Here is a 20117-nt window from a genome sequence, read left to right as displayed (position 1 = left end):
AAATAGAAACAGGTTCAAAACATTGTATATAAATTTTAAAAAAAGAAAAAAAAAAGATTCCTTGGTTGGCAGGGAGGCCAGGTGCCTTTTTGCTGTACTCATCGTGGGCCCAATATTCAGCCTGTGGAGCTGAGCGGCTGATAAGCTGCTTCTAGCTGTGGTCCGAACTAACCTCGGAAATTCAAAACCAGGTTATGCATGGCTCTCAGTTTTGAATATCGCCCAGACGTTAAGCAGGCACCAGTCGATGTTCAATCTGGCACTCTGCGCAGATTCCACTTCTGGAAGGTCGATCGGATATCTCGTTACTTACTGGTTTGTTTTGATTTGGTGTTGGTAATACAGTTTTTTTTTTTGTTACATTTGTACCGCGCACTTTCCCACTCATGGCAGGCTCAATGCGGCTTACATGGGGCAATGGAGGGTTAAGTGACTTGCCCAGAGTCACATTGAGAATGCTGATTGTTACGATGCCTTTAGCATCAATAAAAACGTTGGAAATAAAAGATGAGGGGTGGGAGGGAGAAAATGTAAAATCTTGATGATACAGTTGAATGATTTTATCTATGTGTCTAAACATGGTAGGATTAGATTGTAAGCTCTCTTGAGCAGGGACTGTCCTTCCCCATGTTTAAACTTGTACAGCGCTGCGTAAACCTGGCAGCGCTATAGAAATGCTAAGTAGTAGTAGTAGTAATACTCAAATGATTATCAGAGCAATATTATGGTTTTGTTTAATATGTTAATCATCAATAAAAATTATTTAAACATGTTGTAAATTTTACCTCTATTAAAATCTGTTACAATTAGATTTAAAAAACACCCGATATATTTAATCTCTGTCTCTCCCTGCCAATTTTGGGGTACACGTCATAGAAATCTGCCCGGCACCATCAGGAAATGGGCAGGGAATGCAGATAGTGTGGATGCATTTATGACCCCATAAATAGGACGAGTATGGTAATATTGTTTTGCTTCGACGTAACTCTATGGAAAGATGCTGGAAAGCCCCAACACTTACTACGAAAACTTTACACTTACAGGGGCCCTTTTCCAAAGCTGTGGGAGGGATAATGCACAGTAGCGTGTGTCAAATCAGCACTTCGGTCAGGGTAGTGGGTGCACACAGCAGTAATTCCAAGTTTGGCATGTGCCGAATCCCGCGGTAGAAAATATTTTTCTACTTTCTACTGCGGGCAGCATTCCTGTGTCCAAAACGCAGCCTGTGCACACCGGTCTGCTCAGGTCTCCCCCGCAGTGCATGTGTGACAGTATGTCCTGCCAGCACTGAGAGCTCCTGGGACCCAGATTCCCTAAGCCTATGGCAAAGTTGGGATCATGAGTGGAGGACCCAGAATAATTTTCCCAGCAGGGCCAGCACTGATCAACAGGCACACCCATCAGGTGCTCAGGAGCAGTAGACCTTTACCTCAGTCTGTAGGACGCTCAAGCCCAGGTTTAAAAAAAAAAAGAGAGAGAGAGAGAGAAAAGAAAAAAATGTTTAAAATGCTGGTGGGTATTTCGGTGGGGATGCTTTTTCAGTGCCCAGGTATAAAATGTTTTATGTTTAATGTTGGTGTGGTTTCTGGGCGAGGGTGGGCTCTGCCCAGGATGTAAAAAAAGAAAAAAAAGTTTATATTTAATGATGGTAAGCATTAGAGTGTGTGTGTGTGTGTGGTGGTGGTGGCAGGGGCGTAGCTACGGGTGGGCCTGGGTGGGCCCAGACCCACCCAATCTCAGCTCAGGCCCACCCATTTGGTTGTCCTTCTCTAACTGATGCACTGGGAGTGCACTGTACATTTTAGTACTTCTGTGGATCAGTCGCGTGCATTTAGGGCAGCTGGCAGCAAAAAGAGCTTTAGAGTGAGCCGGCTGCCTAAATGCGGTAACCTGCCTAATTTTTTTACCTGATTTTTTTTAAAGTGCGGGTCCGGGTTGGGAATGGCTGCTCTAGTGCTGCGACGCACCACTGCTGTCGCAGTGCTGTGCTCTGCTGCTCTTCGACGGGCCTATTAGGGCAGCCGGCAGCAAAAACAGCTTTAGAGTGAGCCAGCTGCCTAAATGCGGTAACCTGCCTAATTTTTTTACCTGATTTTTTTTTTTAATTATTTATTCATTTAATCAAAATTTACAAGAAACTTCTTGTTTAGGAAAGTGTCAAGATTCAAAGACACTCAAGTCCATAAATGGAGATCCAAGATTTAGGAAATCTAAGGGAGAAATATAACATAGAAAAAAATAGAGGAAATTAATCTCTGCTAAGAAATTGTGCACCTTCTAATGTTGCCTCTCCAATTTAGCTGAGGCTAAAAGTGTTGATACATGAGCAGGTTCAGTAAACATATATTTCTTGCCTCCCAGCCTTATTATGCACTTGCAGGGGTATCTAAGAAAAAAGGTACCCCCCAAGTGCAAAACTTCGGGCTTGAGGAGCAAAAATTGTTTCCTCCGTCGTCTTGTCTCTTTCGAGACGTCAGGAAATAGCATAATTTTAAAACCCATAAAAGGTTTCTCCTTATTACGGAAAAAAAGACGGAAGATCCAATTCTTATCAGGAATCAATGCGACTGTTGCCACCAGTGTAGCAGCAGTCGCCAACTGGGAGTCAGAGGTCTCAAGCAAAAGGGAAATATCCAACGGTTTTTCATTATCTGGATTAATGTTCCTCTCTGGGACATAATATACTTGGGAAAAGGGTGGAATATCCTTTTCCAAGATGTTCAAAACTTCACGGAAATATCGTTTCAACATATCCAGAGGGAGAACTGTTTGTATCCTTGGGAAATTGACAAACCTCAGATTATAATTCTTAGTAAAGTTATGAAAGACCTTCATTTTCTGTCTGAGATTTGTCACATCTTTTATAATTGTAGTTTGTAACGTTTCCACTTTCATAATCCTTTGGTCAATTTTTTCAATTTTTTCATTTAAAGCTTTAATCTCTTCTCCCTCTTTTTGTAAATCAGTTTCTACATGTTTTACCCTAGGTAAAAGCTCGTTACCTGATTTTTTAAAGTGCGGATCCGGGTTGGGAACGGCCGCTCTAGTGCTGCGACGCACCACTGCTGTCGCAGTGCTGTGCTCTGCTGCTCTTGGTGGAGAGATTGGGAAGGGCAAGAGAGATGCCAGACTATGGGGGACATATAAAGGGTAAGGTAGGACTGATGTCAGGCTACAGGTAGGGATGAGGGGTAGGAAAGGTTATGGTTGATTCTGGGCTATAGGGATGGATTGGGGGAAGGGTAGGATAGGGCAGGGCTGATGCCGTATACAGAACAATTTCAAATTTTTGGTCCTTTATTCTGTAATTGATGAGGGTTGCATGTGACTGAGGTGAGAGATTCTGCTGGTATGGCATGTAGTTTGTATGGGGGATCTAGGAGTTTGACTTGTCTAGCTTTTCCCAATGGAACACATATTGCTGTTGTGTATATTCACTGCTACCTTTTTAAAGGTACTGTCATTGGTATTCATGTTCAGAATTGGTGATAAGGTTTGTAATATAGGCTCTGAGAAGCTTCTTTGCAGGATTTAGTGTTGCTTCACAAAGTATCTGACAGCGAAGGAATTTTGTGTTGCTATTACTGAGGTGCTCCCAGAATTGGAATACATTTTTTTTAAAATGGGAACTGTAAGAGGAAACATTCTAGTTATTTTTGTACCCCATGCTTTTCCCACTCATGGCAGGCTCAATGCGGCAGGCAATAGAGGGTTAAATGACTTGCCCAGAGTCACAAGGAGCTGCCTGTGCTGGGAATCGAACTCAGTTCCTCAGTTCCCCAGGACCAAAGTCCACCACCCTAACCACTAGGCCACTCCTCCACTGTTGCTACTATTTGAGATTCTACATGGAATGTTCCAACATTCCATGTAGAAGTCGGCCCTTGCAGATCACCAATGTGCCGCGCAGGCTTCTGCTTCTGTGAGTCTGACGTCCTGCACGTATGTGCAGGACATCAGACTCACAGAAACAGAAGCCTGCGCAGCCTTCTACATGGAATGTTGCTACTGGAATAGCAACATTCCATGTAGAATCTCCAATAGTAGCAACATTCCTTGTAGAATCTCCAATAGTATTTTTGTTACATTTGTACCCCACACTTTCCCACTCATGGCAGGCTCAATGTGGCTTACATGGGGCAATGGAGGGTTAAGTGAACTTGCCCAGAGTCACAAGGAGCTGCCTGTGCCTGAAGTGGGAATCGAACTCAGTTCCTCAGGACCAAAGTCCACCACCCTAACCACTAGGTCACTCCTCCTCCTTTATATTCTGTATGCTACAGTAGGTGAAAAAAAAATCTTGATGTTGACAATACGATTTTGCATATGTTTATCATTAAGAATTCTTGAACTTTCTTTCCTTCATGTGGTTTTTGATATGTTAACATTTGTGAAAAATTTAAATGTATTCATTTGTGTAAATGAATGGTTATTGAAAATGATTATTGAATTGAGAGTTTTATATTTTCCTTGCAACCTTTTTTTTTTTAAACTAAATGATATTTGGGCTCTTTTTGGTTCTGTCACAGACTGCAGTGTTCAGTGAGTCGCCTAAATGAACATATCTGTTGGGTGTGTCCCAGCCACTGATCTAGATTGTGGGGTTTTGGGGCTGCAAAGCTTTAGAAAGAAGGTTACTTTATTATGCTTCTGCTACCCGCATTTATGGAAGAGGTTTATGTTGATGCAGGACAGCTGTTTCCGTGCGCAATAGGCGCACTTTGCGGCCACCACCACTTACTAAAAGAGCCCCCAAGTTCACTTTAATTTGTACCTATATACATAGTGACCACCCATATTAGCTCTGGGCCCACCAAAAATGTCAAGTCTGGCTACGCCACTGGCTTGTGCTGTGTACTTTGATCCTCTCCATTTCATGGTGCGGTCAATTACATCAAGTTAAACCTGCTGTAATTAGGTGCGGAGCGGGTGTATGATATAAGAACCATGTAGATTTTAGAAATGCCCATGAACCAACCATTCCACGTCCATAACTGCACCCATTTTTCAACTATGTGACTTAGAATTTATGCGCAGCACGTTACAGAATACACTTAGCAAGTAGTGCGTGTAAAGTCTAATTAATGACAATTAGTGCTGATAATTGCTTGTTAACATCTAATTATCAGCACTGATTAACTTGTTAGCCAATTAAAGGGCCCTTTTACTAAGGCGCGCCTGAAATTGGAATGCGCTGGTTTAGGCGTGCGTTTTAGACACGGGATCAATTTTTCACCTCGCTTGGGAAAAAAAAGGCTTTTTTTGTGGCCGAAAATGGACGTGTGGTTAAATTAAAACCAGCGCGCATCCATTTTTGGCCTGAGACCTTATCACCATCCATTGACTTAGCGGTAAGGTCTCACGCGCTAACTGGGCAGTAAGCGGCCAGCACGCATAAACCACCTATTCCTGCCGGTAAGTGCCACACAGTAGAAACTGGAAAATATTTTCTACCGTGTGTTTTGGCTGCGCATCAAAAATGGAATTACTGCCCGGGGCATGCTGTAGCTGGGTGGTAGTTACAATTTGGTGCACATTGGACACGCATAGGCGCCTATGCGCCTTAGTAAAAGCCAGACTTCTCCAGGAGGAGGGTCCAGAGCCCGAGGTGAGGGGGCACATTTTAGCCCCCCCCCCCCGGCCATTGCTGAAACCCCCCAACGCCACCACCACCACTAACAACAACTTTGACCCCCCCCTGCTGATGACCCTCTCGACCCTCCCTCCCACCACCAACCCTCCCCCGCTGCCACCGTCGCCTACGTTTGCTGGCAGGAGACCCCAACCCCCGCCAGCCGAGGTCCTCTTCTTCCTTCGTTCTGTTTCTGAGTCTGATGTCCTGCACGTACGTGCAGTAGGCAAAGGCGGGTTGGCGACGGGAGGGGGGTCAAGAGGGCCATTGCCAGGGGGGTCTAGGGCCAAATCCATGGGGGCCCAGGGCCCCGTGGCCCCACGTAGCTATGCCACTGCCCCTAATGTGCATTGTTATAGAATATGCTTCATTTTCCATGCGAAAATTAAGGTGCATATATAAATCCCGGGGATAGGGCCCAATATTCAGCTGTGGCAGTCAGTGGTTTTTAAGCTGCTGGCAGCCACCGGCTAAATTAAGACCAGATATTCAACAGTGAGCCTTGTCCAGGTCAGTGCAGTCACTTGGAAGTTAATTGAGCACAGCTGATATTCAAACTGGTGCCTCTTAGTCTGACGGATAAAGTTAGAATAACTTTTTTGCTGTCCTAACTTTATGTGCTTACTTATCCGATTAGCGGAGTGAATATCACCACTAACTTGTGAAGTGCTGGCTCCACCCAAGCTCTACCCACAGACCAGTGCTGCACTGCCCAGGGCCAATATTCAGCTGCACCACCCAGTTAAGTGCTGCTGAATATTGGCGATCAGCCTGCTTAGAGTTGTTTAATCAGGCAGCAGCCTCTTCCGTCCGCTTAAACCATGCTGAATATTGACCCCCCAAAACAGTCTTATCTACATGTGTACTTAAAAATCATAGGCCAAGTTATTTTCACCCGCTCCAGATCGGGTGTAAATGTCTATGCTTGCAGTGTAAGGCCAATTTCTACCCTTCATGTCACTGTTCTTTTTAAGCTGAGCGGGAGTCCTCCACCTATAGTCCTGCCAGTAGATGGCACTGTTTCACTATCACATTTTCAATAGTAAGAGACAGGCTAGCTCTGCAGGACTCCAGGGAACCTGCCTATCCCAATGGAAGACACAGTGTTAAAGCCAGGGCCGTGCCTAGGGTCTCTGGCACCCCTCTGCAGACCATCAGTTGGCGCGCGCACACCCCCGCCTGGCTCCAAGGCGTGTGGAAGAGCTGGGCGGTGCCAAAAAGCCGAACGCTGCTCCCCCAAGCTGCCGTCTGGGGCGCGATGGAGGAAATGGCTGGGTTTGGCCTGCAGAGGAGGCTCTGAGCATACTTCTCATTCAGCCTGAGCCTCCTCCGCTCCATCCCCGATTCCCCAGCGCTTTAAATTTACCTCTCTCCGACTCCGACGTCTGCGCAGCGTCAGTAAAAGCGCTGCCTGTCTGACGTCTCTCCACCAGCCTTCCCTTCGCTCGTTCGTTCCCTCTGTGCCCCGCCTTCTTCTGATGTCATTTCCTTGAGGGCGGGACACAGAGGGAATGAAGGAGCGAAGGGAAGGCTGGTGGAGAGACGTCAGACAGGCAGCGCTTTCATTGACACTGCGCAGACGTCGGAGGCGGAGCGAGGTAAATTTACAGCGCCAGGGAATCGGGGATGGAGCGGAGGAGTAAGGTTTTTTTAAAAAATAGAACAGGACGGCACGGCGCCCTTGAAGGCAGGCGCCCCCCTGTGGCGCTTACCACACTTACTGTGTTGGCACGGCCCTGGTTAAAGCACTGTTTCCCCCCCCCCCCCCCCCACTGGCAACAATGCAATTGGAGGACTACCACCGAGATTAGAGGGAACAGTGCTTCTTGCTAGTACACTAAGAACCAGTGAAACCTGATTCAAATCCCACTGCAGCTCCTTGTGATCTTAGGAAAGTCACTTAGGGGCCCTTTTACAAAGCGGAGCTAAGCCCAATGCGGGCTTATTGCATGATAAAATTGAACTACCGCCCGACCAATGTGGCCGCTGGCGGTACGTCCGGGTTGAGCGTGCGGCCATTTCCGATGTTCCCCATTATTCCCATGCCTTTATTCCAGCCCTAAAAATGGATTCTGAAAACCAGTCTTGCAAGGCAAGCAAGCCTATGGCATATTTGCTTGCAGAAAAGCGCAAATAGCATGGATAAATCATTAACATATTAAACTGGAACGATTTTATGAATATGCAGGAAAACTATTGCTAAGTATCTTCAATTAAGCTGAAAATGATGACGATAATATGCAGATTATATTCTTATGTTGCTCATTACTGTCAGAAATGCAATACAGCGCTCCTCCAAAAGTTATAATTAAACAACTCTCTCTGATTTAAAATACACATTGTTATTTTAGTTCTTAAAGTCATTGGGCAAACGGTACATACCTCAGTGCAAGAAATTCGTCCAGCTTACTGTCTCCTGTAATTGTGCCCAAGCAGGACAGAAAATAGATTATCAAAAGGATCAGAGAAGAAATATGATTGGAAGCCGGCATTTTCATCTCGGTATATTCCGTGCTGATGTATTTTGATTTTAACTTTAAAAATATATGATTTGTTTTAAACTTGGAACCTCTATATTGAAGTTTAGGAGTAGCATCACGTCTGACTGTATTACAAAACAAAACAAAAAAAAATGCCTGTAAATCATTGACAAAGGCTGTGCCTTATCATTTAATCATTTCAAGTTACCGGAACGTACTGAAGGGCAATAGTTTTGCAACAGGAATTAACAAAGTTTATATTTACATTTTAAAGTTGGTGAATTTATCTGATAAAATAGCCTCATTGATGAGGCAACTGGATGTGAACACAGAATGGACCAGCCCTCAAAAGGGAGATTTCTTTAAAACTGGCGAATGAATCCAATAATTGGGAGGATTAATAATTCTCTATTTGTGCATGAAGGAAGCAGTGAGTGTCTAAACCTTTCAGCTCATTAACATTATGGGGACTGTATTTAAAGATAGGGCTGCCACTGGCCTAGTGGTTAGGATGGTGGACTTTGGTCCTGGGGACCTGAGGAACTGAGTTCAATTCCCACTTCAGGCACAGGCAGCTCCTTGTGACTCTGGGCAAGTCACTTAACCCTCCGTTGCCCCATGTAAGCCGCATTGAGCCTGCCATGAGTGGGAAAGCGCAGGGGACAAATGTAACAAAAATAAAATAGATACTATTGGAGATTCTACATGGAATGTTGCTACTATTGGAGATTCTACATGGAATGTTGCTATTCCACTAGCAACATTCCATGTAGAAGGCTGCGCAGGCTTCTGTTTCTGTGAGTCTGACGTCCTGCACGTACGTGCAGGACGTCAGACTCACAGAAGCAGAAGCCTGCGCGGCCACATTGGTGATCTGCAAGGGCCGACTTCTACATGGAATGTTGCTAGTGGAAGAGTAGCCTAGTGGTTAGGGTGGTGGACTTTGGTACTGAGGAACTGAGTTCGATTCCCACTTCAGGCACAGGCAGCTCCTTGTGACTCTGGGCAAGTCACTTAACCCTCCATTGCCCCGTGTAAGCCGCATTGAGCCTGCCATGAGTGGGAAAGCGCGGGGTACAAATGTAACTAAAATAAAAGATAAATAAGATCTTGCCAGGCACTTGTGACCTTGATTGCACTTCTGGAAAACAGGTTACAGGTCTCGATGGTCCATCAGTCTGATCCAGGTCTTGCTTGTGGTGATGCTTATGTACTTAGACGTACCCACTCAATATTCAGTGGCCCTTTCTTTAGGTAGGACCAGTGGCGTAGCCAAGGGTGGGCCCAGGCTCACCCACTTTAGGCTCAGGCCCACCCAGTAGCAGCACATCTATGATGTGGCCGGCAGGGATCCCAAAGTCCCACCATCCGAAAACTCCCAACAACTGTCCATCCTGTATACCTTGTAAATAGCAGATCTTCACCTGCAGTGAGCAGCGACTGATGCATATTAATCACACCAGCACCACAGCCTTTCCTCTGATGTATTCCCGCCTATGCGGAAACAGGAAGTTGCATCAGAGGAAAGGCTGTGGGGCCAACATGAGCAGTGTGTATTAGTTGCTGCATGCTGCTGGTGAAGATCTGCTATTTAAAAGGTATGCAGGGGAGGGGGGGTGTTTGAGAGACCATATGGCATGCAGGTGAGAGAAGGAGAGACCAAATCACCTGTGGGATGGGGCATGGTTCTTCTGCCCACCCATCTTGGGCCCAGGCCCACCTAAAATTGGGTGTCTGGCTACACCCCTGGGTAGGACTGCTGATATGTGCTCCTAAACTCAAATTGATCTATTTATGTTAAGGCCTGCTTTTTGTAGACTACCTCTTAATGACTACATATCTATATGATGGCTGAATACGTCACCACTGTCAAGGTAAAGTCTGGCCTCCAACCCCAGAACACCTCTATTCCTGCCTCCTTCGAAATGCATGACTTCTGGCCGGATATTGAGATGTCTAGCTAAAGTTACGATTTGGTTGTTATTTTCATGGGTAGAGCCCAGTGCTTACTGTATGAATATTTGTATATCGACCTATATAGAGATAAATGAGTTGATAATTTTAAGAAATGGGATAAGCCTTCTTGCTCACAAAGTACACAGAACTATTTTAGATCACGGAAAGACTAAACGTATTTCTTAAAGAGAATAAGGTTCCTTATTGAATTAATTCAAGCTATTCCCGTCTGCAAAAACTTGAGAACCTTATGTAATAAAATATTTTAACATAATTGAAAGCACTAGTACTATATAGATTTCTCAACAGAATTAGCTACTTTTTTCGTTGGTCAACAAGCCACCCCATTTGATTAGTCCGCCTGCAAAAGTCCTCTGACACCCCTGTCTTCAGCCTATTTTTTCTTTACCACCTCATCTCCCAAGCTCAAAACTCATGGCAAAACATTCTTTTTGATTGTATCAGCTTCAATAATGTTGTCTCTGGGACTGATGCAATACAGTGCACTAGGCTTTGCACACTGGTTAGGCTAGGCCTTAGCGCACAATGTTTTGGGCACAAGACGCAAAAATGAGTTTTGTGCATGAGCTAACAATATGCAAAGCTTTGTGTAGACATCAGCAAACAGCACAATTAAATTTATGCTAATGAAGTTAACAGCAGAGGTAGTAGAGAAGTGTGCAAAAGACCAAAAGGCTGAGCTCAACGCCAGGGCTTAAATGCAAGATGTGAGAAGGCATAAAATGTTAAGTTTATTCTTCTGTGGCCATCTTTAGTGTCTGCTATGTACTGTGAGCATTTAAGACCCACAACATTTCTCTGGTTCCCATAAAGAGCATAGGCTGAAAAGAGAAGATAGAGTTAAAAGAAATCAGAGTAGTATAATTAAATTAATAATCTTTGAAGTGGGTCTAGGTTGACTTGTTTTCCTCTATTGTCTAATTTTTCTTGATACTTAAGTGTAAGGGAAAACTTGAGGGAGCCACCCCCCCTACACACACACACACACACACTCAAAGCAGCCCTTAGAGTCCTTGCCAAGAGGGTGACATTCTACTTAGTCTATCTGGACCTGATAATGCTTTGGGCCTGTGTGCCAAACTGCATACTGAATGGTGTCTTTCTGTTGCAATTGCGGTGATAGGTGCTTCTATGTTGTTGGGTATCGTATCTGTACAACTGGAAGATTCAGCTCAAGTTCGAGATGAAGTTCGGACAGGGTCTTCAGACTCTGATCAGGATCAGCTCCCCAACATTGCACAAAGCACTTTCCTGCTAGCTGTCTTTGGTTGCCGAAACACGACGTTGTGTCGAGTCTTCATACTTCAAATAAACTTTCTCATTTAATGTACATCTTCCTGTCTTTGGTATCCTTGGTCGCTCTCCCACTTTTTTTGTTGTACTACTCAGCTGGAATAACATCGCAACCAAAGGAGATTCCTCTTGACTCCATTTGGACAGTGTTGAGTTCCCTCCATCTTGTTTGTTCTGCATTTATTCCAAGCAACGTGCATTAGCAATCCTCTTCACTTATTCCTGCACAGATTGAAGGATGACCACATCATTCCTTAATGTATCAACCAGACTATTGTAAAATTCCGCCATTAAATTCCTAATAGACTTGCCGTGTTGCATTATCTGTAACTGTAAATATTAGATATAATGAGATAATTTTGTAAAGTTTTTAGTACATAAACACTTTTTATAAAAGACCTTTAATGAAAATTACCACATGAAATATGTGTGTTAAAGTATGCTCTTTGACAAGAAGGTGTCTATGTTTATGTGACCTGTGTGTAGGTGTGTTCAGAGGAAGAATCTGGACAAAGTACACAAAATGTAGGCAGAGTCAGAAATAGACACATAGGGCTAGATTCTATATATCATGCCTAAAAAATTGTTGCCGAAAAAAGATATGCCTAGGCATATTCTATAAAGTACGCCTAAATTAGGCGTACTTTATAGAATACACCTAAATTTTAGCATACTTTCCAGCTTATTTTCGAAAGAGAAAGACGCCCAAATTTCGAGCCAAATCAGGAGATGGGCGTCTTTCTCCTGTGGGCACCCAAATCAGTATAATTGAAAGCCGATTTTGGGCATCTTCACCTGCACTCCGTCGCGGAAATGGCCAAATTTGATGGGGCGTGTCAGAGGCGGGACTGGGGCGTGGTTATTGACCGAACAGAAATGGGCGGCTTTTGCTGATAATGGAAAAAAATAGCCGTTTTTAGCGAGAATTTAGGGCACTTTTTGACCCTTTTTTTTCACGAACAAGTCCAAAAAAAGTGCCCTAAATGACCAGATGACCACTGGAGGGAATCCGGGATGACCTCCCCTGACTCCCCCAGTGGTCACTAACCCCCTCCCACCAAAAAAAATAACTTTAAAAACTTTTTTTTTCCAGCCTGTATGCCAGCCTCAAATGTCATACCCAGCTCCATCACAGCAGTATGCAGGTCCCTGGAGCAGTTGTTAGTGGGTGCAGTGCACTTCAGGCAGGTGGACCCAGGCCCATCCCCCCCTACCTGTTACACTTGTGGTGCTTAATGCTGAGCCCTCGAAAAAAAAACCCAAAAACCCACTGTACCCACATGTAGTTGCCCCCCTTCACCCCTCAGGGCTATGGTAATGGTGTAGACTTGTGGGCAGTGGCTGTTGGGGGGGGTTTGGGGGGCTCAGCACAGAAGGGAAGGGTGCTATGCACCTGGGAGCTCTTTTAATGTTCTTTTTTAATTTGTAAAAGTGCCCCCTAGGGTGCCCAGTTGGTGTCCTGGCATGTGAGGGGGACCAGTGCACTACGAATCCTGGCCCCTCCCACGACCCAATGCCTTGGATTTGTTCGTTTTTGAGATGGGCGCCTTCAGTTTCCATTATCGCTAAAAACCGATAGTGCCCAGCTCACAAGCGCCCAAATCCTAGGCATTTGCCCCACACAACCCGTATTAGCGAAAAAAAGATGGGCGGCCATCTTTTTCCGAAAATGCAGTTTGTCCCGCCCTTTCGTATGACCACCCACGGAGATGGGCGTTCGCATTCGATTATGCCTCGGTTTGTATGCTGAGCGCCCATCCACGATACTAAATTTAGTCGCATGTAATGCTGAAATTTGTAATCAACTTTGGGTGTGAAGAGTTACACCAACCGAAATCAGGTGTAAATCCTGCAATGCAAGTTGGATGCAGATCCCCTGTATTCTACAACACTGTGTGAATTTTAAGGGAACGCCCCTGGCCCACCCATACTCCTCCCATGCCCACACCCCCTTTGCAGATCCATGCAGAACACTGAAGCCCTATTCCATAAATGGGTTTGCAAATGTGTTTTCATGCAGAACTGCCGTTTCTGCCCCATTTTGGCACTTTGCATCCATTAGAATGCTTTTATTGCACTGAAAATTCAGCACGGAAGCAGGGCCTAACATTTGGCACCATATATGGAATTTACCGAAAGAGGGCAATTCTATAAGTAGTACCTCCATTTAGGTGCCCCAAAGATATGTACCAGCAGCCTATTGTATAACAGCATCTGAGTATCCAGTTTCCATTATAGAACGCTAGCGTAATCTGGTATCGGAGATCCTTAAATCTTCACACCCGCATTTACAGCAGCCACAAACCTGACATAACTGCAGGTGCCGAAATGCAGTCGGGATGAGCATAACTCACAGTATTCAGTAAGTTACGCCCATAAGCTTCCCCCACATGTACAACCTCTCACATTTACATCCTATGCCATTTATGTGTGCCGTTATCAGGGTCGGACTGATAGTGATCTGGGCACCTGTGGAGTAAAAGTCATTGGGCCCCCTCCTGGCCGCCACCCTGGCCACCACCCACCCATCTTTGTTTCCTGCATTCTCCTCCCCCCCCCCCCCAGTACACACATTCCAGCCACCTTTGTTTCCAGCCCCCCCCCCCCCCCCCCACACACACACGAGCATGCACATATGCACACACACCATCCACCTTTGTTTCCAGCACTCCTTCATGCACACAACAGCCGACACCTTTGTTTCCAGTCCCCCTCATAAACACTACAGCCCCCCTGCCCACTACAGCCACAGAGCCTCAATAGGCCCTCCCTGGGCCTACCTTGAAGAGCCCTAGTGGTCTAGTGCCCTCTTCAGGGGCAAGAAAGAACCCCACTCTTCCTTGCTTCCTGATACTGCTCCACAAAGCACCATCGCTTCCTCTTAATGGCTGCCAAGACTTCCTGCAGTAGTCTCGCAGATCTCAGCAATCTCGAAAAAGTGCTGTAGGAAATCTCAGCAGCCATTTTGAAAACATGGCAGAGCAGCGGCAGCAGGCAGGAAAGAGTGGGGTTCTTTCCTGCCCTCGAAGAGGCCACTAGACCACCATGACCCTTCAAGGTAGGCCCGGAGAGGGCCCACTGAGGATCAGGGGGCTGTAGTATGCAGGGGGGGGGAGAGACACATTGGGCCCCCCAGAGCCTTTGGGCCCTTGGGAACTGCCCAGTTGACTGTATGGTCAGTCCACCCCTAGCCATTATAAAACAGTTCCTAGGCACCCTGCTAGCATTTTCATGGGCATGTGTACATTTTATATGTATAAGTGACAGTATTCTATAAATTAACATGTGTAAGGAGCATGTAAATCCAGACACCTCATTATAGAATTATCCTTAACTGCCTTACCCTCTGGTTCTCTACTTGGGAGGCTGTGAGTCCTCTGAGGAGCAGCAACACAAGGTAGCCATTGTTGTCCTGGTGACAGCATTGTAGAATCTGCCTGCTATCTAATGTCTCCTCCCATAGGCGCCCCGTATAAGAGGCTTGGGGAGGCTAAGCCTCCCCAGCCCAATCGTCGACTTCCGCTTGTGGTGCAGCCCACCCTCCCGCCCCGCGCATTTTCATCTTTTATTTCCGTGGCAGCAACGTCAATGAAGAAAAAGACTACAGGCTCACCGCCAGCTTCTCCCTTCTCTCTGCACACAGTGTCCCGCTCTCGCGGAAACAGGAAATGCATCACCGCAGAAGGCGGGACACTGTTCCTGTTCCGGGGCAGAGGGAGCATGGAAACGAACGACGCTGACCGGCGCGCGGCACCCCCCCAGCGGCGTGCACCCGGGGTGGACCGCCCCCACCGCCCCCCCCCCTTGGTACGCCACTGGGTTTGCGTCACAAGACGTATGAGAAAAGACTTGAGGACCTGAACATGTATACCCTGGAGGAAAGGAGATACAGGGGTGATATGATACAGACATTCAAATATTTAGATAAATATATATACGTATATGGATTCAATGAATATGAAAGACACAGTTGAGCACTAGTTATTAAGCACATTTTCTTGGAGTTTGCCCTATGAAAGATAGTTTAAAAAAACACCTGGTTAATGGTTATAATGTTGCAGACTGTGACATGAGTGAGTCACTCATCTGAGTGCTTCTCCATTTTCACATATTAATTACTCAGATCTTACATGCACGGTTATAGAAATGCTCTTTTAGACTGAGAACTTCCTGGGACATGGAAATGCCTACGGTTCCTGAATGTAACTCGCCTTGAGCTACAACAGATAAAGGCATGAACTAAATCTTAATAATGATCAAATCCTTAATAAGATTGATCTACATTTAATGCTTTTTGAGTTTTTAAGCTGAGCTAATTGAACACATACTCCTAATGGTGAATATATTATTGTGTATTGTGTTGACATTGTAATATAGCATACTACGCCATCCTTTGTATTGTTGTTTAAAAATTTTTACTGCCGTAATTGTCTATTGCTTACGTTTGACTTATTCTTGCTGTTCACTGCCTTGAGTGAATTCCTTCAAAAAGGTGGCAAATGAATCATAATAAATAAATAAATAAAATAACTGAAGCACCCCCATCAGCCCTCTAGGTGATTGATCTAGGTAGGAGTGTGTTTTAAGTTACTCTGTTGGCCCCTGAAGCAGGCAGTTGCGTCCGCCAAAACACAGACTTGTGTTGGGTCATTCATCTGGTGCTACTGAATAAAGGATTTTTGCATATCATCTCCTAGGCTTGGAGTCAGTTTGTCACCCTCTGCTCTTGTGTTGACTCCTTTGAAGTTCCCTGGAGGGGTGCTCCTGTTTTCTGTCCTTTGGCACCTTGATGGATCTAATCACCAGATGCAATAAATATTATAACTGTCTTACCAATCCTTTCCTCAACGAACATAAAGATATAGAACAGACTTGTCCAACCTTTTTATATCACGGGCCACATTTTATATGTAACATTTGAAGGGCCAAAACACGCACCATCGTATTGTTGCATGTTTCATCAAATAGTGGCCAAAATACAATGGTGCATTGTCCCCTTCCCAGTCTTCACCCGATCTCTCTCTCTCTCACACACATGTATCCCCTTCTCCTAGTCTTTACCCAGTCTCTTTACCCTCACCTGGCTTCAGCTGCAGAAGAAACAGTGGAATTCCTGCTTTCCCACTGCAACACATGTCCCCGCAAGCTTGGGCCATGTGGTACTGGAAGTTCGGGTTAGTCTTGTGACACTTGAAACCGCAAGACCAACCTGAACTTCCAGCCCCGCATAGCTCAAGCCTACAGAGAGCTGAGTTGCGGCAGGGAAGCAGGAATCCCACTATAAGCATCGCAAGGCTTGCCAAGCTTCCAAGGGCCACATTCTGGCTCGCGGGCCGTAGGTTGGACAAACCTGATGTAGAAGATCATTCAAAAGACAGTAAAGTGGTGGGTTAGCTTAAAAACATGTTTTGTCATACAGCCCTCTCATGAAGTCACTTTACTGGCTCTCTATCCATTTCCGTATACAATTCAAGCTCCTCTTATTGACCTACAAGTGCATTCACTCTGCAGCCCCTCACTACCTCTCCACCCTCATCTCTCCCTACACCCCTTCCCAGGAACTCCGTTCACTAGGTAAATCTCTCCTAATTGCCCCCTTCTCCTCCATCGCTAACTCCAGACTCCGTTCCTTTTACCTTGCCGCACCTTATGCCTGGAATAGACTTACTGAGCCGTTACGTCAAGTTCCATCCCTGGCCGCCTTCAAATCTGGGCTAAAGGCCTACCTGTTTGATGCTGCTTTTGACTTCTAACTTGTCACTTGTTCGTAACCTTTATCTTGTTTTCCGGACGTCAGATTCAGAAACAGATCGAAGGAAGCAGAGGACCTCAGCAGGTAGGCAATGGCGAGGGAGGGTTGGCGGTGGGAGGGGGGTCAAGAGGGCTGTCGGCAGGTGGGGGTCGGCAATGGCGGAGGGGGGTGGTCGGCAACACTGGGGGGGGGGGTCGGCAACGCCGGGGGGGGGGGCTAAAATGTGCCCCCTCACCTCGGGCTCTGGACCCCCCTCCCGCCGAAGTCTGGCTACGACCCTGTTACCGCCACCCACTGAGGTGGCAATAAGGGCTCCAGTGCTAACCCAGTGGTAACTAGGCAGCACGCACCAATGCCCGATTACCACCGGGTTATCGCTTTGCACGCCATTTCCGGGGTTTTTCTTTTTCCCCTGGAAATGGCACAAGCTCGGGGTGGAACTGCCTCCGGCAGCCACGTTAAGCCAGCAGTAGTCCCAGATGATCGAGCGGTAAGCCTGCGTTGGGCTTACCGCCGAAGGGCCCCATAGTAAATAAAATACTAGATGAATATTTAAACCAATTGGGCACCTAGGCTCCACACAATAGATATTTCTCTTTTCAAGTTTTCCTGTATAGTTTGTCATTTCATTTACGTCTTCTAACTAGGCTGGACCAAAGATTTAAATGTTTAGCTGAAAATTCTTCTTAATTTAGGGCCCCTTTTACAAAGCTGTGGTAAAGGTGGCCCTGTGGTAGCATTGGCGGGTGGATTTCCCCTGCACCGATGCCCCGTTTACCACAGCAGATAAAAGTCATTTCCTAGGTGAGCTCTTACCACCCCCTATTTAGGAGGTGGGAAGGACTCCTCCACTAACTCAGTGGTAACTGGGCTATGAACAGCACTGCCCTCATTGCTAAAAATAAAAGTAATTTCCCATCATTCAGTGTAAAAAATGTAACGAAGGATGCTATATTGGAGAAACAGGCCAGATGCTTAAGACAAGATTCAATTTACATAGACATCACATGAACAATGCTGGTGCCAGTAGGGTTCCCACACCTGTTGGTCAACATTTTACAGGACCAGGACACTGTACCAGTGACTTCACAGTGAGAATCCTGAAAGGTAACTTTAAAACCATACAAGAACGTAAGACCTTTGAAGTCAGAATGATTGAATATTTTAACACCCAACAGAAAGGACTTAACAAGGATCTGGGGTTCCTAGCCCATTATAAACCATAAAACTGTATGTCTCTGTTGATCACCCCACCCCTCACCTATCGACGCCCATCCTGTTAGAATATCAATGATATGCTTTGATGTCCCCATGCATACCTCCTACTCACCCCCATCCTCCCACTCTGTCAGACTGTCATAGTAATGCTTGAATGTTTTCACTTATATACACTGTCAGCTAGCACATTTGCTTATTTCCGATCTGACGAAGAAGGGCAACCTTCGAAAGCTAATCAAGAAATGTATTAAGTTATGTCCAATAAAAAAGGTATCATCTTATTTTCTTTTCCATGTTTTATTTTGTTTGATTTCTATTGATAACCTTAAGAGTGGACTAACACGGCTACCACACTCCATCACGCTGGAAATGGCATGCAGTAGGCTGGTGCTAGTGCCCGATCGGCAAATGCCAACAGCACGGTAGCTCTACCATGGCGTTGTAAGTACATAAGTATTGCCATACTGGGAAAGAGCAAAGGTCCATCGAGCCCAGCATCCTGTTTCCAACAGTGGCCAATCCAGGTCACAAATACCTGGCAAGATCCAAAAAAAAATAGTACAAAACATTCTATACTGCTTATCCCAGAAATAGTGGATTTTCCCCAAGTCCATTTAATAACAGTCTATGGACTTTTCCTTTAGGAAGCTAGCCAAACCTTTTTTTAAACTCTGCTAAGCTAATCGCTTTTACCACATTCTCTGGCAACGAATTCCAGAGTTTGATTACACGTTGAGTGAAGAAACATTTGCTCTGATTCGTTTTAAATTTACTACATTGTAGCTTCATCACATGCCCCCTAGTCCTAGTATTTTTGGAAAGCGTAAAGTAAACAGACACTTCACATCTACCCGTTCAACTCCACTCATTATTTTATAGACCTCTATCATATCTCCCCTCAGTCGCCTTTTCTCCAAGCTGAAGAGCCCTAGCCGCTTTAGCCTTTCCTCATAGGGAAGTCGTCCCATCCCCTTTATCATTTCCGTCGACCTTCTCTGCACCTTTTCTAATTCCACTATATCTTTTTTGAGATGCGGCGACCAGAATTGAACACAAGGGCCCCTTTGGTGTTTGCGCATTAAAGGGACAATATTCAGTGCTAGTTAACCAGGCAGGAGAAGCTGCTGAAAATAGTGGTAGTCTGATTCTCAAAGCTTGTTTGCTTGTTAAAATGCATGACCCTCCTCCCCCCCTTGAAATAATTGTCTTGGCAAAATTACTTTGGATATATTTATTGTAAACAGAAGTGAAAGTTAAAGACTAGCCTTAGGAAAATATCAGCAGAAAATAACGTGTTAAGATCTAAGTGTAAGAGAAACCTGCTCCCAGAAAGCAATCAGCTCCTGGCCAGGGTGGCAGACGACAGCCTCAGGGAGGAGTCTTTAGTTAACTCCAGAAGCAAGTGACAGCTGGTGCAAGCTCAGAAGGTGAGTTAAAGATTAAAGGCAGATTTATGCAAAGGATCAGCATAATCGGACTCTCTCTCCTTATCTGAACAGTGTTTGATGACACTTCTTAAGAGGACACAGGCTTCAAGACTTCTTGTGGGAAGATCTTACTTTCCCTTAGATAAAAGTGATATTAAACAAAACATGGTAAAAGATGCATTTGACACAAATTGGCACCATCTGCTCCTCCCTGCCTTACAATTTTACTGTAACCACACGGGGGAGGAAGAAGAGTCTTAGGTGGGGGAAATGCAGCTGTCCCTCCCTTTCCAGGCTTTCTCACACCTGCGGCTCTAGGGTAATTGTTCCGCTTAGGA

At 45.5% G+C, this 20117-nt stretch overlaps 1 protein-coding gene across 1 annotated transcript in view; it reads right to left on the bottom strand.

The window, feature by feature from the left end:
- The window catches only part of C8A (complement C8 alpha chain), a 53158-nt gene extending 44896 nt beyond the window's left edge, over nucleotides 1-8262 (bottom strand). Inside the window, exon 1 of the mRNA XM_030207017.1 lies at nucleotides 8015-8262. Within this exon, the coding sequence (XP_030062877.1) occupies nucleotides 8015-8130 (116 nt within the window). The 5' untranslated portion in view covers nucleotides 8131-8262. The remainder of the gene's footprint in view (nucleotides 1-8014) is intronic.
- Between the last annotated feature and the right edge of the window lie 11855 nt (nucleotides 8263-20117).

Source organism: Microcaecilia unicolor, chromosome 6 (genome assembly GCF_901765095.1).
Source record: "Microcaecilia unicolor chromosome 6, aMicUni1.1, whole genome shotgun sequence".
NCBI classification, from domain to species: Eukaryota; Metazoa; Chordata; class Amphibia; order Gymnophiona; family Siphonopidae; genus Microcaecilia; species Microcaecilia unicolor.
Note: the sequence above shows the minus strand (reverse complement) of the source record. Positions and strands in the feature narration are given on the sequence as shown.